At 40.8% G+C, this 23,871-nt stretch overlaps 1 protein-coding gene across 2 annotated transcripts; it reads left to right on the top strand.

Annotated features, from left to right (window-relative positions):
* Positions 1 to 1,104: 1,104 nt before the first annotated feature.
* cul3b (cullin 3b) lies at positions 1,105 to 23,731 on the top strand. 2 transcript variants are annotated; one of them, XM_034233210.1, is made up of 16 exons: positions 1,105 to 1,389; positions 3,124 to 3,321; positions 12,396 to 12,509; positions 13,692 to 13,852; positions 14,228 to 14,342; positions 14,536 to 14,764; positions 15,210 to 15,355; positions 17,680 to 17,856; positions 18,405 to 18,575; positions 18,911 to 19,018; positions 19,496 to 19,620; positions 20,464 to 20,560; positions 21,070 to 21,201; positions 21,427 to 21,613; positions 21,886 to 22,031; positions 22,171 to 23,731. In XM_034233210.1, exons 1-16 carry the CDS (start codon positions 1,327 to 1,329, stop codon positions 22,300 to 22,302), a joined length of 2,301 nt encoding a protein of 766 aa, XP_034089101.1. In that variant the 5' UTR covers positions 1,105 to 1,326; the 3' UTR covers positions 22,303 to 23,731. The 2 variants fall into 2 exon arrangements, with proteins under 2 accessions (XP_034089101.1, XP_034089100.1); XM_034233209.1 differs by having other exon boundaries at positions 21,067 to 21,201.
* The last annotated feature ends 140 nt before the right edge of the window (positions 23,732 to 23,871 follow it).

Genomic DNA, 23,871 nt, shown 5'->3' with positions numbered 1-23,871 from the left:
AGATTAACATTCATTGGACTGCACACTTTGTTTGTTTGTTTGGATATGTAGCAAATTCACATTTTAAATTGCACTTAATGACTGATTGAATGGAAATGACAATAAATGAAAATGTAAAACGAAAAAAAGCGATCATGAAAATGTTTCCAAAAAATGAATAAAATGATTTTTGACCACTTTGTTGTTCAGATATATCAACATATTTGTAACTAAATGATACATGAATTGAAACAAAACACGGTATAAACTGAGGAGTGACTCCCGTGAGGTTCATGTATTTTCTTCACTCTGCTCTCATGTCAAGAAGCATCAGATCAGTGCATGCGCTGCATCGTCCAATCAGTGAGCGATACACAGTAAGGGGTTGGGCGAGTGTCTGAGGATTTAATCGGAGGATGGTCTGATGGTTCCTCGGTTATCGCTCCTCGCTCCTCGATCCTAGGCCATTGGGACGCTACTCAAGATGGCGCAGACAAATCAACTTCCGGTGAGACCGAGACCGAGGAGCGAGGAAATGAAAAATAAGAGAAGTGAGAAGGGCCCTGTGTATTTTCAAATTCTAGCGCACTCGAGCTGGTTTCTCCAAAATTACCTACCCCACCTTTAACATGAGTTCCACCTGCAACATTTAAATGATGCAATCAATGCGTATCTTAATAAAGTAATGGAATATTCTGAAAAGGCCTATCCTGCGTCAAGAGAACTTTTAGTACAACTTAAAGTAGCTTAGGGCTACTTTGTGTTGATGTAAGTATGTAGGCCTACCCACCCAAGTGGTCAATCAGGAATTAAGGCGTAAATAAACGTTTGTTTTTTGTATAGTTTCCTCCAGTATTTATTTTAGAAAACCAATACACACTGGAGAAATATTGAGGATGAAATATTTAGCTAAAATAACATAATTACTCATTCCAAATTCTGTTTTATGTTAGGACAGGAATGTTTTGCTCATTGTAGTTAACCAATACTGGAAACGAAAGCATCCCAAAATGTCTGAACTATATCAAAGAAAATATGTTCTATTGTTACAGTTACAATATATTTCAAATACAGGTGCAAGTAAAGTTGAGAACCCAAATGATTACTTTCTCGCGTGACTTTGAGTACGTGAGCTCTGCGCAATGAGAACTGCAGGTAGTCCGCCATTGCTGTGTGAACAACTATCGGATTTGGCATTTGGCTGTCAACAATAAACTTGCGGTGCCCGGGACGCGGAGCTACGAGGTCGAGTGAAAGCTCGTTGGCTTCTCCATAAACCAGTAGTCACCCCTGTCCCTCCCTGGAGAATACTTTCATGTGAATACAGAGCCCACGGACGAGGCAACCATGTCCAATCTCAGCAAAGGCGGCACCAAGAAGGACACCAAAATGAGGATACGGGCCTTTCCTGTAAGTGTTCCCCGCAGTAGGTGCTCTGCCCGCCCGCCAGTGGCTGACTCGATCACCGTGGTCTGGGCTGCCAGCTAAATGCTAACAGGCTAACCAGCTGAGCAGCAGTTATGACTTGCTTTCTGTAAACAAAGTGCCGACCACAAATCGTCAATTCTCCCCAACTCTTGTTTGTTTAGTTAGGTGATTACTCCGTGTTAATATTTAGTTTAATCAATTACTTTCATTGTATTTTAAGGTGTAACTGCCTCCTAACTCCCCAAACGTTAGCTTGCAGATTGGTTCTGTCGACATAGCCGATGCTAACGTTAGCCCTGACTCTTGACACTTGTTGTTTTGATTGTTTTGGCTTCCTCTATAAAATGCATGACGTCGTTATGTTCGAGCTTTACATTTGAATGTCTTTTGTGCAGTGAAGGGCCAGCTAGATTACCAACTGTGTACAAGAAACAAGCAGCAACGGTACTACAGTTGTAGCAGGATGCTAGAACAACCTGCATCAGTTAACCCAACGTTAGTTCTGGGGTTGCATTAATGTATATATTAATGCTAGTTGTAAACCTTGTTACTGTTATTATTCAACTGTTACATTTGTGATTTAAGGATTATTTTTCCTCGTCCACCTGGCACTTCCTTTGTCTACAAGTCACTGACATACCTCATTTATCAACTGACCTCATTTAGCTGAAATTGAAAATCAAGTCTGTCTGAGAGTGGGCTGTGTGAGACATACATCAACCAAATGATGGTTATCATCTATCGTCTATTAGTGATTGGGTTATTTCAGTTTGTGTGACAGTGACCACATAGTTATTTATGTAATATTTGGAGCCATGTGAGCCTGTTGAATGGGGCCCGGTCCTGACTGACCTACTGGTTGAGCAGCATCTTGATATGTGTGTGTTTGGACTTGTCTGCTGGACACACACTGTCCCTCCTCGCTAGCTGTGGAAGACCAACTAGCTATAGGGATGCCCCCAAAAAGTGTGAAGCTATCATGTCATTATAATGGAAAACAACTGTTGTACTGTGCAGAACCACATGTTTTTTTTACACACTCTTATATTGACTGGCAATTAAAAAATAACCTCCTCCTAAATGTCTAATTAAACAGCAACTACTAGTTTTAAATCCCCTTTTGAAAAGTACTGGGGAATACAGAAATGCAACTCCTGGTTGAGTCATCGCACAAATATGCAAATTCATATGATTTACATAACGGTTCCTTATATTTATAATACTTACTGACTGACCTATAAAATGAACGACCCTTCTCATAGTGTATAGATATAGGCATCCATTTAACAATTCTTCATATTATTACTCTGATCGTCCTAGTCAAGGATGTTGATCTGATAGATTCCTCTGGTTTGGGGTTTGTCACTTAATGATAGTTTGAAAAAAATGTATCAACTTTAAAGACTTAACTTCAAAATAGAGGTATAATTCCCCCCTTTTGCTATGTGAGTGTATGTAAAAGTAGCTATTATCTCCTTTTGATTAATTGAAGGTGAGAGCTGTCATTTTAACGGCAGTCCTTGGAGCTGTCATGTTGGGACTGTTTTGATGAAAGCTAGCTTTACTCTCCTCAGTGACCTGTCCTTCAGGCTTAGTACACTTGTTCGCTATAATCTGTTCTACACAGAGGCTTTATTCAGGATCCAAGTGTTGTTAGTCACAATAATAATCATAAGTGATTGTCATTTTATTCAACCCATTGTCTATCTTTTGTAGATGACGATGGATGAGAAGTACGTCAACAATATCTGGGACCTTCTGAAGAATGCCATCCAGGAGATTCAGAGGAAAAATAACAGCGGCCTGAGCTTTGAGGAACTGTATAGGAACGCCTACACAATGGTGCTACACAAACACGGAGAGAAGCTGTACACTGGCCTGAGAGAGGTCGTCACCGAACACCTTATCAACAAAGTAAGAATAAGACAGATTGCACGGTTATATTTAATATTTTTGGATTACAAGGACAAATAATTCCTCCCGTTGTAAACCCATTATGAATTCCTTTAATGCTCTTAAAGGTCACCTATTATGCAAAATCCATTTTTATACATAAACATGTGTCCCCTGTAAAGAGATTCTGAAAGTTTCAGGAAAAAAGATTTGCTCACTTTTTGTCCTGATCCATTTATATAAAAAACCTGTCTGAAAATGAGCTGATCAGATTTTGGCCACTTTATGATGTCATAACGATGTTTTGGCTTGTGTAACCATTAGCCAATCAGCAACCAAGGTAACCCCCCCACCTTATCACCTGAATCTCCTCCTAGAGCACCATTGTGTTCTTTTTAACCAAATATCTCTCAGAGGGTCGTGGGGAGGGGCTCCTTATTTTCATCTAAAGTAACAGACAGAGAATCAGCACTTTTGAAACAGAGGGGATTATGGGATGCTGCGATAATCTGTTTGGTGTTTGGATAATGGATAATATATTGATGAAAAACAGTATGATAGGGGACCTTGAAATCAATCCAATCCAATCCAATCCACTTTATTTATATAGCACAGTTTAAAAACAGAGGGTTTGCCAAAGTGCTTCACAATGAACATAACATTATAATAAAATATAATATTACACGAATAGATAAAAAGCACACATAAGAATAAATACAAGGCACATAAAGGCTATGGACAGACAGTAAAGGCATACACATATATGACATAGCTCAGACTGACTGGTAAGCAAGGGAAAAGAGGTGGGTCTTTAGGCGGGACTTAAAAGCTTCAAGGGTGGGCGACAATTTTACATGAGGGGGCAGGTCGTTCCAGAGCCTGGGGGCTACCTATGAGAACGCTCGGTCTCCCCTGGTCTTTTTGTTTGTTTTTGGGACTATCAGCAGCAGCTGATCAGCCGACCTCAAAGCCCTTGAGGGGGTGTACACCTGTAAGAGGTCGGAGATGTACTCTGGGGCCAGCCCATTAAGAGATTTAAAAACAAACAATAAAATCTTAAAATGGACAGGAAGCCAGTGGAGGGAAGCCAGAACTGGTGTGATGTGGTCAAACTTGCGGGTTCCTGTAAGCAGCCGCGCCGCAGCGTTTTGTACAAGCTGCAGGCGGGCCAGCGAAGTCTTATTTAGGCCGGCATAAAGTGCATTACAATAATCTAAACAAGTTGAAACAAAGGCATGAATTACACGCTTAAAGTTTAAAAAGGATAAAACCGGTTTAATTTTGGACAGGAGCCTCAAGTGATAAAAACTGGATTTAACCACAGAGTTTATCTGTTTATCTAATTTAAAAGCACTGTCGATTTTGACACCCAGATTTGTGACCATGGGTTTTGCAAACTGTTGCAGGGAACCCAGGTCAATGGAAGGGACATCACCATTTGGTCCAAACACAATTACCTCCGTTTTGCTCATTTATATTTAAAAAGTTTAGTGCCATCCAGGCCTTTATGTCATTAAGACAGTCAACCAGGGGCATCAGAGAGCTAGTGTTTTTTCTTAGGGGTAGATATAATTGGGAGTCGTCCGCATAAAGGTGGTAGGAGACGCCATATTTTCAAAAAATCAGTCCAAGGGGGAGAAGGTATAAGGAAAATAAAATAGGCCCCAAAATAGAACCTTGGGGAACTCTACAGGATAAGGGGGCAGAAGAGGATGTGAAGTCCCCAAGCCTAAAGGCCCTGACACACCAAGCAGTCACCAGAGGACTCGCCGACGCTGACGTCGGCTGTTGCCTGGCCGTGTTCTCCTGCGTCTTGGCCATGTGTCGCACGGGAACACACCGCAAAGACTTCAGTGCGTGAGTGGCAATAACTCTCCTTACCAGCAGGCAGCGGTAGTGTGTATTCGTCATTCAAAAGAGGCAACAACCGGAAGACAGAGACGAAGAACAGACCGTGATATAAACAACAACAATAGCTTGTGCGTTCCATTTTCCCCTCTCGTCCATCTAAAACATGTTTCGTGCGGCACTGGAGCTATCAGCCATTGCAGTGTTACTTGTGGAAGACATTCTCAAGCAACAGTCTCTCAAGAAGCGGAAGCGAAGAATTAGGAGAAACCGCACTAAATGGGTGAAGTCATGGATACTACAGCGAGAAGCTCACGATGCTTTCCCGAACCTGTGTCGAGAGCTGGAATTCAATGAAGTGCCAGATTTCAGAAATTTCGCTCGGCTTTTTCCTGTGCAGTTCCACATGTTGGAGGAACTCATCACTCCAATCACCCAGAGGGAAAACACCAACTACCAGGGATTGCATCTCCGTGGGGACACGTCTGATGGTTACGCTGCGATTTTTGGCAACAGGTATGCAAGCTAAAGATGTTGCTATATTTAAATATGAATAGCAGTCTGTGTGTGCCTTCTTCTTAAATCGTTTGTTTACGTCCCTCACTTCCGTATCGCTTCTCATGCACTGATTCGCTAGCTGAACAGCCAATCAGAGTGATTGTTTGGTCCGACTGCCAGACCCGATCCATGGCCGATTCAACATGTTGAATCGGCCATGGATCGGGTCAGGCAGTCCAAATAAGGCGTGTCACGGTCGACGGTTCGGGACACACCAAATTGAGTTTGGGCGACAGGACACGCTTCGTCTCCCGACTTACGAGAACAGCCGATATCGGCTTGGTGTGTCAGGGCCTTAACAGAGAAAGATCTCTGGGACAGATAGGACCTGAACCACTCTAAGGCAGCGCCCCTGATACCCACACAGTGCTCTAGACGAGAGCTAAGGATGGAGTGGTCAATCGTATCAAAGGCAGCTGTGAGGTCTAAGAGCATAAGGATGGCAGAGTCACCAGAGTCTGTAGTGACCAGGAGGTCATTGAATACTCTTAGAAGGGCAGACTCAGTACTGTGAAGTGCTCTAAAACCGGATTGAAAAATATTGTGTGCATGTATAAAAGACTGCAGCTGTAAGAGTACGGTTTTCTCCAATATTTTTGAAATAAAAGGAAGCTTCGAGATGGGTCTGTAATTTGAGAAGACAGAAGTGTCCAGATTAGTTTTCTTTATATGGGGTGCCACAACCGCTTGTTTGAAATAAACTGGCACAGAACCGGACTCTAGGCTGCTATTTATAATGTTATGGACATTAGGTCCAATAGTGTCCCATACCTCTTTAAAAAGTCGAGGAGGGACTGGGTCTGTGGGACAAGATGAGGGTTTTAATTTAGCAACAATGTCACTGAGAGATGACAACGACACAGGTCCAAACTGCTGGAAGACAGCAGTGCATGTGAAGTCAATGGAGGGGTCAAAAGAGGGCGGTGAGATACTGGCTCTAATAATGGAGATCTTGTCTATAAAATAGCAGAGGAATTTTTCACACATCTCAGTTGAAGCATCAATACAAGTGGATAAAGGAGAGTTTAACATAGCATCAATGATTTTAAAAAGAACACAAGGTTTGTTTAAATTACTAGAAATAATATCAGAAAAGTAACTCATCTTTTCAGCTTTTACAGTGCTCTGATACTTTCTCCAACTCTCTTTCAAAATGTCACGAGTTACATGAAGCTTGTCCTTCTTCCACCTGCGTTCAGCCTGGCAGCACGAGTGACGTCATTGAGCCAGGGTTCAGATTTAACTTTGGGGCGCATGAGTTTCAGGGGAGCAACAATGTCAAGAGCTCCAGTGCAGGAAGAGAGAAAGGCTGAGGTTAATAGCTCAGTGTCCATGGAGTCAGCGGACATATTATCAGACTGTGTTAATTTAACAAAGGCAGGGGAGAAACTAGCAGCAGTGGAAGGTTTCATCATACGACCGTGACGGACAGGAGCGCATGATTTAAGAGTATGACAGGGCAGAATAAAATCAAATAGCACAGGCAGGTGATCCGATAAAGCTGCCTCACACACATTGACATTTGAAATGGGCAGACCATGGGATAAGGCTAGGTCTAATGTGTGCCCATGCTCTTGCGTGGGGCCAGAGACATGTTGTATGAAGTCAAAAGCATATAAAACATCAAGAAAGTCTTTAGCTAGTGGTTTAGAGATACAACAAACATGCACATTAAAATCCCCGACAATTAAAACGCTGTCATAGTTTGTCACGATACCGGCCAATAGTTCAGAGAACTCCTTTATAAAGTATTTGTTGTACTTGGGCGGTCGGTAGATCACCGCACACAGTACAGGATTAATGCGTCCCAGCTCAAACAGACTCAGTTCAAAGGAGGAGAATGAGATAGACGGCGTGGGTTTGCAGTATAAACTGCTCCTAAAGACAGGTCGCTATACCTCCTCCACGACCCGTGGTCCCGTGGAGAATTAATGAAACTGCAGTCCGGAGGCAATAGCTCTGTAAAAAGCCAGCAGACTCCCCCTCAGACATCCAGGTTTTCCCGTTATAAAAAAGCACATCCACAGCATGTGACGTGAAGAAGTTCCTGGATGATGAAAGTTTTGTTTGCGATCGATCTCGCATTTAATCACAGCGAGCCTTTAGTTGGAACCAGGGCAACAGTCGCGTGAGTTTCACGACCCAGCGACCGAAGGTCGCGGTGGTTCACTCCATCAGGGGGGGAGAGGCGAGACCACTGGGGGCGCAGGATATGCAGATCTTGAGTCGGGTCAGCGACAGGTACTAGCCAGGTGCGACCATGGCAAGGGGGTGTTCGGGAGGCCAAGCGGCGAAAACAAGTCCATATTCCAGGGAAAAGGGGTGCTGGGCCAGCTCAGGAGACCACGCTAGCCACTCTTTCCACCCTAACCAGCCGGCCACTGCGTGTGCGTCTGCGTCTTCGGGGTAACGAGGGCCCGGCCCGCAGTTAGGTGTGCAGGTACAGTCCGATAGAAGGGGGGGAGGGGGGGTGTGTCCACCCTGGCCAAACTTCGCAAAAAAGCCCACATTTTCCTTGATCTTAAGCAGCTCGTGTCGGTCGGGAAGAACTTCAAATCAGAAGAACTTCAGCAAGAAAATGTTCTTCTTTACTTTTCAAAGGAAATTATAATATTAAGAGGTGGAATCTATTGTTAATTAGCGAGATTCTTAAAGTCCAGTAATTACACATTAATCGCAAAATGATTAAATTTGAATTATGTGTTGGTATTTAAGTGATATGACTATTCCACTCGTGTGTATTAGATTATCATTATATACTTGTCTTAATGATACTCGTATGAAAATCTAAAACTAGATCTGGATTAGAAAATTGTAAAATAATAGTAGAACAGTTTGAGGTACCAAGGAAATGTATTCATGTGGATAGCTACTTTAATAACAGGTAACTTAACATATATGTTAGTTTTAATTGAATTTGGAAGCCGGATTTAAGATGGATGTTCTCTTTCAGTAGCCTTCTTGGTGCTAAACTGAATCTTTCATAAGCTTCATATTTAGATTCATAAGGCTTAGGCTGTGTGGCCCTTTTGCAAAACAAAGGTTATACCAGGAAACTTGAGCTCTCTCTTCATGAGCGGCCTTTTGAGAGTAAAATGAAGTGAATGCAATTTCATGTGGTTTTTACTTTTGTCTTGTAAAACTCTTGAAGGATCACTCGGACCTCCTTAAGACACATTCCCCATTTCCGTGACATGCAAATTAGTGCCCAGATTTGTTTGTAGGGTCAATTTAGTTCTAGATTTTCAGCTTCACGTGGCTTTTCGTCGGTCTGGAAGTCTTTCATAAAACAGGTTTTGCTTTGTGTTTCACAAGTGCAACATGTCTTTCAATGGCTGTTTTATATTTTAAAAACGACAACATTTAAGATAAACCTTTATTAATCCCCGTAGGGAAATTCTGGTGTCTTGGCAACACAGCAACATAGTTGAAACACCAGATAGGACAGATACAAATTCACACAATAATAATTGAAATAAAGAAATGCTACAACATTTTGAGAATAATTTGTAAATAAAAGTGACAGTATAAGTTCAAATGAAAGTTTTTTTATATATATACAGATCAGGGTTTCCGTTAGCCGGTAATGACCGGTTTTTAGCTGGTACAATTTATTAAAAACCGGTAAATTCAAAACCTGCCGGTCAAAATGTCTGGTAATAATTAGGAAGGCCCCGATAGATCGGCCACCGGTCATTATCGGCCGATATTCACTCTTAATAGTTTGATCGGTGCTCTATATAAAGAACGATCAGGAGAGCTGGATCTGATCGATATGGACATACACGCGAGTGAAGTATAACCGGACACGCGAGAGAGATCAGATCAGCTGCTGAGTCAGACCGAGACACGCAGCTCTGCATAATCACCTGAAGCCCCGCCCACTGTTTAGCTGCATGAGAAACTGACGGGCTGTCAGAGAGAGAGGGAGGGAGAGGGGAAAAGAGAGCATCCGTTTCTCCCGTGTTATTATTCAAAGTTAATGTAAACTTTTGAATAATGTACGTTATCTACTACAAGTAGTTTGTTTGAATGTAATAATTATGTTGTTTGTTGTTTGTGGAATCATTTATTGAAAAATGGATCTGAATTTTTCGATCTGTTACGATTATAGACTGAAGCAATATAAAAATGAGCCCCGTGAACTGAGTTTTAAACTGAAGCATATCTGCTCATAGTCCGGTAATGACCTGCTAACGGAAACTCTGCTACACAACTCTTACTATTATTATTGAAATATAACCGGTAAGTTTTCAAATTTGTCCGGTAAAATAAATTCTGCCCGAACATTTGACCGGCGAGAAAAAATCCTAGCGGAAACCCTGATACAGATATGTATAATTATTGGGTGTATTTCATATATACACCTACCAATTATATAGTGAGAGTCCGACTATTTACATTAAGGTGAAGTCATAACCAGAGGTCGCGTTAACCGAATATTTTCCGTCAATGACGGATTTTTTCTAACAATGACGGAAAAATATGAAAGCAGTCCGTCATCTTGACAGATTATAACACAACTCGGAACAGCGCCAACATTATATGACATCCTTAGTGGCCAGGTCGACTGAGGTCTACTGTACTCTACTGTAGTCTGTAACTATTATGTAGTCATTCACACCCCTGTCCAGTTGGTGGCGAGTGTGTGTATATTAAGTAGCTATTGTCTTGTTTTTGACCTCGTTGATTACCTCGTTGTTTGACCGGCTTTAGCAATCACAAAATGTCAACGTTCAGCTGCAGCGGCAGAGGGGCAAGCAAGTGGCAAGGAGTTCAAGCGGGTGTACTGGGTTCAGTGGGAGCAAGAGTTTAAGTGGCTGAGGAGGGGAGATGGCAAAATGTTCTGCGACATCTGTACGAAGGGTGCACGAAGATGCAGAAATCAGCGTTCAGGCTACAGCAGGTCAATTGAGTTGTTTTTGTTCATTTTTTTTTTCATATTCTGATTGTAATTGTCTCATTTAAAACGATGGCATTGTTCATATTTGCCTGTTTAGGCACAATGGTCGCTGTGTTTTTAGCGGCCTCTGCCCCCCTCTGCTGTGCTGTCAGTGCAGGAAAAAATAAATCATTCCTGTTCGTGTTGACATGAAAAGTCCAGTTTTCTCCACCTCCTCCACGGTGGCAGCTACGCACGAGAGACGGCAATGCAATGTTGATCCTGTTGAAACTATGATATTTCAATTTTCTGCTGAGAAGTGGGAGACAAGTTTCCCCAAGCTGTAACTTGTTTTTGTTACATATAAATATGACCATTTTAACTTTGGCTTCTGTGCAGCTTTCAGCGCGCAGATAACAGCGAGCAATATTTCAACACTCAGCTGTTAAATAGCTCCCAGATGGTTTTAGAGCCCAATTAAATAGACATTCTCAACTTGGCAGCCTTAGTAAATTAGCAGTCAGAAAATGTCAACAAACAGCAGTTCAAAGAAGAGAGCCGACACCTGAGTGTTTTTTTATTTTCTAATAATTATCCAGATGTCACTTTCAAGAAGCAACTTGTTGGAAATTGTAAAATGATTTATTTCTATGCAACAGTAACTCTACTTCTGGGTTTGAAAAACATTATTAAGGTGGTATGGTTGCTGGAATGAAGAGAAATTGACATAAGTATTTGGAGAAAAAATATTTCTTTAAACACTGGCACTAGGACACTGGATTTTAAACTCTCGGTTCAATTTGTTGCTGAACAATGAGCATGCGGTCAGAACAGCAGGTGTATTTTGAAGCCAAAGAGGTGACTCATATAATTCATACAATAATTCATCTAAAGAGGAACTTAAAAATCAGTCTACCTGCGGCTCATCAACGGCCAAACTCTTCAAATTGTCAAGTCCCGTTGGTTCTAGCATAATATGGGTAATTTATCTCTCACTCTGTTCCCTCTGTGACATCAAAACATGGCAACAACCGTATGCACAGTTTTCTCTTGATAATATGTTATTCTAGAAGCCTGTGGATGGACTGTTACAGCACTTTGCCCATGTGCAATGTACAGAGATGATAATAGAAATATGTCTCTAAGTGTTGTGAATTATAACAGCTGTGAAGACTCTGGGCTGATGTGTGCATACATATAGCATTCTTTAAACAAAATATGTATTTGTATTTTGACCAGCGTCATTAGAAATTGGCAATAATTGAAACCTTTATCCTTACAGAACCAAAAATCAATAGTAACCTTTTCATTATAAGTAACACCTAATAAGACTTTAATTCAAAGGCATATTCAGATTTATGCATTTACTTCGATCTCACGCCTCAACGTTTGATCTTGCTGTGGATAATCCATTATGAGCAAACGTTTGTTAGCGCGTGAGGTTTGATCTTGTGTGTTTGTGAGAGCAGAGGGGATACTTCATCATCTCGGTCTAGAAGAAGAAATGGAGGAGTGCGGTGTGCCCTTAAGAAACGTACTCTACAGAGACGTGTACAATGCTGAGTCACACTGTAGTGTGATTATCATCAAGCTGCTTTTCCTTACTAGTAGAAATAATGTATAATGAAGTGTCTAAGAGGAGTCACACTACAAGGCTGCATTATCAAGGAATCACACTTAGAAATGTGTCAGCTTCCCACTCTCAAACAAGCTTTGGAGTTTCCTGTGAGGCGTTGTGTTTGTCTCTAACAGTACAGAACTTGTTGTGGAATGCCCGCCTCATGCATGTGTGTTTGTCTCCCTGAAGGTACGAGAAGATGTCCTCAACGCCCTAAACAATAACTTCCTTCAAACCTTAAATCAGGCCTGGAATGACCATCAAACAGCGATGGTGATGATCAGAGACATCCTGATGTATATGGTGAGTATCTGACACGGACACAGCTTAATAACAGCACACATCACTGAGGAGAACAACATATCATAGAAATAATATAACCGTGTAATTGGTCATTATTTTTGGAAAAGCTTCAGTGACACTTGAGGTGCTTTTCATTCACGTGTGCTCTCGCTTAAGAGAGAATGTCACAGTGGTGCAGCTTCAGGTAAACATGCACATTTGAAGAAGTAACAACATTCATGTAACACTATGTGTTTATTTAAAATATAATATAAAGTATTGGTTGTAACTACTGTGATTACCACAGTAACAAAGGATGTTTGTGATTGTGTCAACAACTGTAACATTGATCTAATGGATTCAGTGTCCATGACAAATTGACAGGCGGTAACTAAGACATGACTAACCTGTAGTCTGAAGACGCCCCCCTCCCCTTCAGGCTACAGGTCTCTGCAGGACTCAAGTATGTGTAGTGGGATTGGAAATTGTGCAGAAACAACATAGACTGTGTGTCATATTTGCAATTATATAAACACAGAAGCATGTATGTAATTAAAAATAGTGTGTCGTTCTAGATGAACTGTCACTCAAGAATGAATAACATCAGGTCTGCTTTAGATATTATTCCATTTGTTCTGTCAATACCTAAGTGAGAAATATGAAAGCTAAAGTAAGACTGCAATTCACTGAACCACACAAACATGCTGCACATGAGCAGCTGATCACAACCTTTAAGCTTAAACACACTTTAAGGGGTAAAAGATCAAAACAATGAACCACCTAAAAGCAGCATTTCCTTTAGAAAATAATCGTGCTGGTCAATGTGATCGATAAGATTGCAATTTACCGGACGAATGTGAAAATAGTTTTTTTATTGAGCGTGACACCAATCGATACAGAAGGCTTTATAACGAATGATAGTATCAAGGCATGCAGATTCATATTTGATAGACACTTACTATTCAGAAATGTAAACCCGTATAACCGCGGAGCACTCTCAGAGGTGTGCAGCTATAACGTGCACGGTCGGGGATAGTTTTGAAGGTAATGTAACCGCTGTCAATCAACGCTTTCTTTTTGTGATCTGTTCCTGCGCGTACTCGTGCCCTGAGTGTGTTGGTTTGAGGGATTAGATCTCAATGCTTCCTTAATGCCTTTTGGGTGTCTTCCTTTACATTTCCTCTCCGTGTGTTTGTCTCTCAGGATCGGGTGTACGTACAGCAGAACAATGTAGAGAACGTCTACAACCTGGGTCTTATCATCTTTAGGGATCAGGTGGTCCGGTATGGCTGCATCAGAGACCACCTCCGACAGACGCTGCTGGACATGATCGCACGCGAGAGGAAAGGGGAGGTGGTGGACAGGTAGCCAAACACACACTGGATTGATTGCTTGACAACTTATTTAATTTCAGTTGTTTATAAAGTGGGATGAAGATGTAACCCACATCCTTCTTATTTAATTAGAGAAGTTGTTGATTCATCAAAGGGTATACAAGGAAACAGCTGTAGGATACTGTGATATCCATAGGAAAAGCCCCTAGCTTTATAAGACATGTTCTGAGCCTGATGTGCTGCTGTGGGTTTGTCTGTGTGTGTTTTAATGAAACGGATGATCAAAAGTGCGTTGACAGCCATAATTAGTGTGAAATGAGCTTTCAGAATGTGTGTTTGTTTTTCTTCTCCCTTTTCGATTCTGATTGTGCCTTCAACACTCTCTCTGTGTCTCCTCTTCACCAGGGGGGCCATTAGAAACGCCTGCCAAATGTTAATGATCCTCGGCCTCGAGGGGAGATCTGTTTATGAAGAAGACTTTGAGGCACCGTTTTTAGAAATGTCTGCAGAATTCTTCCAGGTTTGTGGGCCAACGCCATTCCCCTGACTGTTCATTGTTTATCTTTTTATTTGGATGATGCCAATTATCCAAACAGTGAACATACAGATGATTCTCAAAACAGCCTTCCAGTGTTTACTGAATGACAAATAGCTACAATTGTGAAGCAGTGCAAAAAAGTTTGAGAGAAATGTGTTTGTTGTTTTTGTTTTAGATGGAGAGCCAAAAGTTCCTGGCAGAAAACAGTGCCAGTGTGTACATTAAGAAGGTGGAAGCCAGAATCAATGAGGAGATTGAGCGGGTGATGCACTGCCTGGATAAATCCACGGAAGAGCCCATTGTCAAGGTGGTGGAGCGGGAGCTCATCTCCAAACACATGAAGACAATCGTAGAGATGGAGAACTCTGGCCTGGTGCACATGCTCAAAAATGGCAAGACCGACGGTAAGAGAGCTGCTGCCCTGGTGTGCTCAAGCTTCATGTGTTAATCATTGGTGTTAGTCATTTATTTAAATTCAAATGTAGTTAATTACGCAGTTGTTTTATGTGTCACTCAAAAAACGGAAACGCAATGCTCTTTGATAAGATGTTGGTGTAAGAGATATAGATATAATTCACTAGATCAGTAATGAAGTTGCAATGTCTCTTTGCTCATGTCAGATTTGATAAGATATGATAAATGTAATTGTAATGTTCAAATTCAGAGGAAACTGGAAGTGAAGTGCTCTAGCTTCAGTGATGCCTTTTTTAGATAATATTTTGTCAGTACTCTCAGAGGTATTCTAATTCACTCTGCACGAATATACCTCCTTCTCAGCTCTTTTCCAGTTGGTAGGAATGGATTTCTGACATGTGTGCTTGTGTGTTCATTTGTGCATATCCACCACAGATTTGGCGTGCATGTACAAGCTGTTCAGCCGGGTCCCCAATGGGCTGAAGACCATGTGTGAGTGTATGAGCTCGTACCTGCGGGAGCAAGGAAAGGCTCTCGTGTCAGAGGAGGGAGAGGGAAAGAACCCCGTAGACTACATCCAGGTGAGGCATCACCACACTGCAGGGATGTTAGTGCTCAGTCGTGTGAATCTGCAGGCACATGTTTTAACATTTTTAATTAGGAGAAAACGAATGAGAAAGATCTAACCTAGTTAGACATCATGGAGTCATTTCCAGCTTTAGCACACTGTTCCGTGCCAAGCCTCGACCAAAATGTACTTCCCTCCCGGCAGAGGATAAATGCTTTGACCCCTTTTCCGATGTGGCCACAAGCCATGATGGTCTCTGCCCTCAACCACATGTCATTGCACTTTATTGAGTAACATGTGAGGTCATTCAGGCCGCTATAGAGAGGGAGGCATTTTTTATTTTAAGGTTTCGTTCATCTTTCAGTGCTTTTGAAGCTCCTGCGTGAAACTGCCTCTATGTTTTTTTTAGTTCCACTCATACATTCCTGTTTTTACTCTCATCTCACCGACACAGCCTGACCCTGTGTTGGTTATACCGGGGATCCTCTGCCATAGCTACTGTTAGAGATATAATTGATGTGTTTACCCTACACTCTTCCATAAGTGGGTCAAAAAGGACCCGTATTAGAATAACATGTCATTTTTGTCAATATTTAGTATTATATTTTGATTCACATTAGAAATATTTTATATTTCATTTGTCACTATTTATAATTTTAGACATTTGTTTTACATTTTGAAAAAGAAAAAGAAAATGCATGCGGGTCATTTTTGACCCCCACTTATGGAAGCTTGGGGTAGTAATACAAAAACTACAATTTCTTAAAATGTACATTTAAAATTTGAATGGCATGATATCCAAAACATGTTTTTTGAGGAATAGCTGGAATATGAAATGATAAAAAATGTCATTACAAAGATACTCTAAGAAAACCACCTCACCGGGTCAAAAAATACCCACTTATGCATCTAAGGCAGGGGTGCCCAACCTTTTTTGAACCAAGAGCTACTTTTAAAGTTGCCAGTCTGCCGAGATCTAACAGTCCAAATAGAGAGGCGTAGACATTACTGACAGCCTACTACCAGGTAAATACACACTTCTACTTGTATAAAACTGACCTTTGTACGATTAATACTTCATAAAATACTGCAGATCCTTTATCTTACCTCTTTCTAATCTACACACATACAAGTATTTAACTGAAGTTACACAACAGTGTTGTTGATACAGGGTTGGAGTTTATTCACACGTCACATACTATAGTGGGTAATGTTTTCAAGAAACATTGAACAGTGCTGCCACATATGACGCAGGACAAAAAGAAAATACTCTGAACCCTTTCTTTGCCATTATATAAAAATAAAGTGCAATAAAAAAGATAACATTAATAGAATCAAACCCTTTTTTTTGTTGCATTTTAGTAGATTATAAAAAGAAATGCCTTTTTTTTAAAAATAGTTTCTTAACCTGAATTGATGATAGACTATAATCAATTTAAACAGAACATATCTTAATGTTTGCATTCTTATACCATTTTGTACAATAATTATAATGAATAAGTTCAAACAAACTAAAACTTACAGCTGATTAATAACGGTATCTAACTTGAGTTTTTATTATATCAAAAACCTGTTGAAATGCTTCTGTTATTTTTACTGTCCCCCAAAAGCGCGTCGCAGCCTCCAGGAATGCTTCTTTCACAACTTCGCCGTCTTTGAAAGACTTCATGTGTTTCTCAAGAACGTGACTGACACGATAAGATGCTCTGGTTGCAGCCTTGCTCTTGTTGTTGGGCCTGGTGAAAATGGACTGCTGTGCATTTAGCTGTCCTTTCAGGCCCCTCCCCTTTTGGAGCGTAGGGCAGAATTAGGAGGGAATTCCGTCTCGTAGCGTTTGTGCACTGTTTTGAAATGCCGCTCCTAAATTACCCTTCTTCGATAAAGCCACGCTCGCATTGCAGATGAGAGACAGATGGACTTTGAATTGGAATAGATACAAAAATAATCATCCTTCCACTCGGAGTGAACATTATATATTTTGGGCTTTTTTGCTTCTGCCATAATTGCGGTCTTGTGTGTGTGCGGACTGTCACTCTTGTTGACACGGACAACGTCAGCGAAATAGTGCACTGCCCACCACCCACGCCCCGACACATGGGGTCACGCCGGCCAATCACAAATGCGTTCAAGTGCATTATTCGGGCACAGGAAGATTATGTTATAGGACATTAACGATAAAACAGAATATTGTTGTTCTATTTTTAGACACATCTCGCGATCTACTGGGAATGGTCGATCGCGATCGACTGGTTGGGCACTCCTGATCTAAGGGTTAAGCGACTGCTAATACAATCTGCTGCTGTTTTATCCCTAATCATCCCTTCTTCTTTCCTTCAGGGTTTGCTGGACCTGAAGTCACGCTTCGACCGCTTCCTCGTGGAGTCCTTCAATAATGACCGGCTCTTCAAACAAACCATCGCAGGCGACTTTGAGTACTTCCTTAACCTGAACTCTCGCTCGCCTGAGTACCTCTCACTCTTCATTGATGACAAACTGAAGAAAGGAGTAAAAGGGGTGAGCCCTTTAACTGATACATACTCTTATTTCATGAGTAAACACAGATGTTATTGGCCTGTATATTCAAGATGTTCCACCACACTGCTCGGGCTGGGCAATATATCTGTATAATATCGTTATCCTGATATGAGACTTGGCATCATCTTAGAATATGGATATCCTAATATCGCGTTTCTTTTCTTGGTTTTAAAGTGATGTTGTTTTCGAAATGTACCAGAATATTATAGCAGTTGTATTATTTCCATTTACCTACTTAGTCATTTATTTCACAATACCGATGAATATTTATCAAAATACTAGTCAACCATACAATATTGTCAAGTATCGTTATACATAATATCACAATATCATAACATTATACTGTTTTGATTTAATGCCAAACAAGCAATGCTGTAGCTTATTAAATGTATTTGATATAGGTAAGTCATTTCCTAATCATTTGTAATATATAGCTTGCTGAGTATCAAAAGCAACTTAGTCCATGGAGTTTATCCAAATATTGACTCTGTTTATGACCCCCCTATGTGTTTTTATGTCCCGTCCAGCTGACAGAGCAGGAGGTGGAGTCCATACTGGACAAGGCCATGGTGCTGTTCCGCTTCATGCAGGAGAAGGACGTGTTTGAGAGGTACTACAAGCAGCACCTCGCCCGCAGGCTGCTCACCAACAAGAGCGTCTCTGACGACTCGGAGAAGAACATGATCTCAAAGCTCAAGGTGAGCGGGAGTATGATATAAACATGTTCTGTAGAGTAAAATATATGTTGTTGGATAAAAAACATACAGACTTCAACCAACGATGAGAACCAGTTATCCAGCTCCAATGATTTAATACAATACGTTGTTTTCAGTTACATTTCCTGGGAGTCACCTGACACTAAAATGATCTTTTTCCATGTATATGTACACTACAAAAGAAGTTTCTAGAGAGGAAGCATGCAGCAAATGGGCTGTATCCTCTTTAACAAAGATTTGATGGCCACCATGTGAGTGTTGATTTACCTTAAACAGCTTTTGATTAACTAATCTTCCTTCTCTTCCTCATCGCTCAGACCGAGTGCGGCTGTCAGTTCACTTCTAAGCTGGAGGGAATGTTCCGGGATATGAGCATCTCCAACACCACCATGGATGAGTTCAGACAACATCTACTGACAACCGGGGTGAGGAGACACTGCACGCCATAACTCACTCTGTCAAAATAATGAGCCCATTTGCTATCTGTAATCAGTGCACGGCTGCTTAAGTGGCTGAACACTGCTGCGTTCCTCAGTTACATAACACCAATTATGCACTTAACTATCCATATCCTGGGAATACATGGTGCTCATTTCAGGATTGTGCTGTCGCATGGCTTTATGATCCTCGTTTCTGAGTGTCATTGTAGTTTGCAGGAGCTAGTGTGAGTTAAGTGAGAAATTAAATGATTGAACTTTAGATAATACAGTATTTATTTGTGTGTAACTGATCTGTTTCAGAGTCAAAAGCACATGTGATAATAGCCTGAAATTATTATATTTTCTCTAATAATGAAGTTATGTATTTTTTATGTTTTTATAATTGAACCAATTCAAATCTGTGTCATTCCATCGGAAAAGACTGAAACCTTTTTGAGCGTCCTGGGTTTGTTCTACCTGCAGGTGTCACTGGGAGGGGTCGACCTCACTGTAAGAGTCCTGACCACGGGATACTGGCCAACACAATCAGCAACACCCAAGTGCAACATCCCCCCTTCACCGAGACATGCATTTGAAGTCTTCAGAAGGTAAGACGGTGTTACACTCTGAATGTATTATATTGTAGATATGAAGTTTTCAGAACAGGTGATTTGGACATGTGTGATCCAAAAGGAAGAATCTTACTGAGCCACTTTATATTTTGTAACAATTTGAATCTCACCACCAACAACCTATATTGGTTTATTCTAGTTTCTTAATGATATAAGCTTGTTTATTTTAAATATATATATATTATGGAAGATGCTATGCTTTATTATCATGATCTTCTTCTTTATTTAACTTTAAACAGGTCAGGTTACTTACATTTCCTCCACGCAAAGGTTTTAACCTCAACACAAATACATTTCATCCAAACACAATGAACTTACATGTATCATTAGTGAACAACATGGAGCTGTTCTTAGTTTTAATAATGTTTATAGAAGAGAAAGGTAACTTACTGCCGTGAGTAAATCCCAACATGTGAGTTTTTCTTCTTTTTTAGATCAAGAAAACATTCTCCCACAGTCTGTAGGCAGGAAGTAGCTGGGTCAGCCGAATCATGCTGGCATCTCTTTATCTCACAGCTCCCTCACGCTTCTGTTCTCTCTAGCGACCATAAATGCATGGTAGACAATTGATTTGATTGGATCTGTTTATTTATATATATTTATATATCATATATACCATGACTAATATATACAGAAATGAGTCATGGGTTGGGATGGAACCGTTTCTATGTGTTGGGTCGGGACTGTGGTCCACCATGATGCCCATCACGGGGCCTGGTACAGAAAACCCTATCACTTCAGTTGGATTGATTTTGGTACGTTAACTATGTTTAGATGTTGACCTTGATTGACCCCCCCCCCCCCCCCCTCTGCTTGTAGGTTTTATCTTGGTAAGCACAGCGGCAGACAACTCACACTGCAGCACCACATGGGCTCTGCAGATCTAAACGCCACCTTCTACGGTGCCATCAAGAAGGTTTGTATCCCGTTTGAATGTTCAATAGTTCAAATATTGCAATTGTTCTGAAGAACAGTTAACCTGACAGTTTAACGTTTTACGTGTTGCATTGATTTACACACAGAAAAGTTCAAATCAAGTGTCATGTGAATAAAACATGTAAAATAACAAGGCAACTTACTTTGCCAAGAATTGTCAAGAGACAAAACATTGTTATTTCTCAGGTGCAAATAACACACCACAAGGAGAAATGGGCGCAACTAAATGCGGTTAATAATTTAGTAACAAGAAAAATGTAATTTTACTGAGAATGTGAAAATGTCATGTAATTGGTACTGGTAGATTTAGGTAGAAGTCATTTTGTTTAGTGGTAAATGTTATCTGGTGTAGATCGAAGATTGCATTACTTGAGCGACAAGGAAATGTACATTTTTCAGGAATTTGAATTGTCTAAAACATAATTTATTGTGCAATTCTGAATCGTCACCTAAGTTTTTGATCTTTTTCCCCGACTTTTCCAAAAGGAGGATGGCGCAGAGGTTGGAGTGGGCGGAGCCCAGGTTACAGGCTCCAACACCAGGAAGCACATCCTGCAGGTATCCACCTTCCAGATGACAATCCTCATGCTCTTCAACAACAGAGACAAGTCTGTCTTTGAGGTACACAACTTATTACGTTACTGCCCTCTCAAATGAAGCATTGTGTTACGGTTTCCATAGTTTGACAAAAAATGATTTGCTGCGCAGAGAAAGACAACCAACCTGTCGATTTAGGGTGGACAGTTTCAGCTGGAAATGTCACATTTAATACACCATTTTCAGCTTTTTTTTCCTGTGACGTTAGGGTTTTATCATGCTCCCTAATTTGGTCTTTCCACCCTGTAGGAGATCCAGCAGGAGACGGACATCCCAGAGAGGGAGCTTGTGCGAGCGCTGCAGTCTCTAGCCTGCGGGAAGCCCACTCAGAGAGTCCTCACCAAGGAGCCCAAGTCCAAGGAGATCGAGAACGGCCACGTGTTTACAGTCAACGACCAGTTTACCTCCAAACTTCACCGTGTCAAGATCCAGACAGGTACACAAAATCATGATGTGGTAAAAAAAAAAAAGAGACAAATTACTTTTTTCTAATGAGACAACTGTTGCTAAGTTACTCTCAACATTCTAAGTTTACATAGTAACACACTGACACTGTCTTACCTCAAGTTCTAAAGCAGACAATGAAATGCCAGATCCACTGTAGAAAAAACCCTGACTCAGATCATTTAAAGCACTTATTTTTTAATACATGTTTACTTTCAGTCACACTTCTTGTTCTTACTTTTTTTCCTCTTGTGCTCCACCTAGTGGCTGCTAAGCAAGGGGAGTCAGACCCGGAGAGGAAAGAGACGCGGCAGAAAGTGGACGATGACAGGAAGCATGAGATCGAAGCTGCTATTGTTCGCATCATGAAGTCCAGAAAGAAGATGCAGCACAACGTTCTAGTAGCAGAGGTCAGTCAGCTAAAATGTTTGCATTTGCTCCCACATTAGCACATTTCCCATTTGCATTGTATTTTGTTTTTAGTGAGCATTCTAGTGAGTACATGTTTTAGTATGATGTACTGATGTTGTGTTTTTGGTGTCTCCACAGGTCACGCAGCAGTTGCGAGCGCGGTTCCTCCCTAGCCCTGTAGTCATCAAGAAGCGCATTGAAGGACTCATTGAGAGGGAATATTTGGCACGAACACCAGAGGACCGCAAAGTGTACACTTACGTAGCATAAAAACACATGAATTCAATGAAAGCTTACATCCAGTTGAGAGAAACTGAGAGCCTTGTTTTTTGTGGACTGCTATGCGTTTGAATGAACTTGGAAGTGCTTTCATCATTGATTCTGGGAAACACTGGGAAGCTTAACTTTTCTTCCATAAAAATGTGTAAAAAGAAATAAATCATGCAAAAGATGGGGAAGTTTTCTAGCAATATTAGAATTCTTCTACTGAGAGAATTGAAAGGAAGGGATCTAGTTTTGTACAAAATCTTGTTCCTTGTGGCCTTTGGAGAGAATCGGGCGAGCCTGTTTGCCAATTAAGCACGGGCTGTGGAGGAACGAGCGTAAACATGTTAAAGCAAACATGCGGCTTCATGGAGACCAAGAAAACATTTGAATTCACTCCCCCCTGTTTTTAAATGTTGATGTCAATGTGTTCCGTTTGTTTTTTGTGGCACATTGGTGGCTGTACAGGTCGACCAACACTCTTGGCCTTCTTCCTCCCAGAGGATTTTAATTTTTAAGAAGAGGACAAAGTGTTACCTGGTACAGACCTGGTTTACAACAGCAAAGACATTTTGAGTACTGGAGAAAACATGAAGAGTGCTTAATTTATGTTGAAAATATGTCGTTTTTTTTGCGGTTGTTTTAATGTCCGGTTTGAATTGAGTGCACCTCACATAAATGAAATATTTAATGCAATTTTCAATATTTTGGCCAGGTCTGTACTAGTGGTTAGAGATCAAGAGCTGTAGCTTCACGGCATGCTTTTATCTAGTGGATCAACCAGGGGAATACGACACATAAAAGCTCCATAAATGGTGTGTGGTCTCTCATGGAACGTTTTTCACTTCAGGCCTGCTGTATGTTCGGGCAAAAATATTATCTCCTCTGTTTGAATGGAAGGTTCCTTGTGGTGCAGCTTTCAAAGAGAATTATTTTTTCTCATTCTCGACTGCATTTTCCTCAGATGGAACCAGTCTAGCACCATGTTTTAATGTGTACAAATTGTAAAATAATTATTGTACTCACTGCAAAGGTGGATTGTACAGGGCCTTGTTTTCATCATATTAAATGTAGATTAAAAAAATTACGGGATGGGTTTTTTCTTTTTTTAAACATCTTTCATGCGAAGGCCTTGGATAACATGAGAGGCACTTGCCTCTTTGACCATAATTAAAGCTTAGCTTAGTCTCCAAGGAGGAACTTTGTAGGCCTTTTCAAGTACATTGTTTACTACATTCTTTTAAGAAGTTAGTGAATAGTTTTCTTTTTCACTTAAAGTGTGTTTACACAAAGTGGATTCAACTCTATGGGCTTTCTCTTGGCTGCAGGTCCTCTTGCCGTTGATGCATATTGTATTATACTAAACAGTGTTTCTAATATTTACCCTCTGATATAAATAAGAAAACGTTTTAATAAACAACCCAAGCACCACGAACGTATGTCTTTCAAATTGTTCAATAAACATCTAAAACAGTTCCAACAAACTTTAGATTAGTGTTCGATGTTAACTGTATTGAACTGAAATAATTATATAAATGGACAACATATGTAATATAACCATTAAACGGTTAAAAT

Source organism: Gymnodraco acuticeps, unplaced genomic scaffold, assembly GCF_902827175.1.
Source record: "Gymnodraco acuticeps unplaced genomic scaffold, fGymAcu1.1, whole genome shotgun sequence".
NCBI lineage: Eukaryota > Metazoa > Chordata > Actinopteri > Perciformes > Bathydraconidae > Gymnodraco > Gymnodraco acuticeps.
The sequence above is the reverse complement of the archived record's forward strand: the minus strand, read 5'-3'. Positions and strand labels throughout refer to the sequence as shown.

Excerpts from the sequence above, each read along its gene's own strand:
- cul3b (XM_034233209.1), top strand. The coding sequence starts at position 1,327 with ATGTCCAATCTCAGCAAAGGCGGCACCAAGAAGGACACCAAAATGAGG. Across the intron at positions 14,343-14,535 it reads TGTCTGCAGAATTCTTCCAG|ATGGAGAGCCAAAAGTTCCT; the intron begins GTTTGTGGGCCA and ends TTTTTGTTTTAG. Across the intron at positions 22,032-22,170 it reads ACAACGTTCTAGTAGCAGAG|GTCACGCAGCAGTTGCGAGC; the intron begins GTCAGTCAGCTA and ends GTGTCTCCACAG.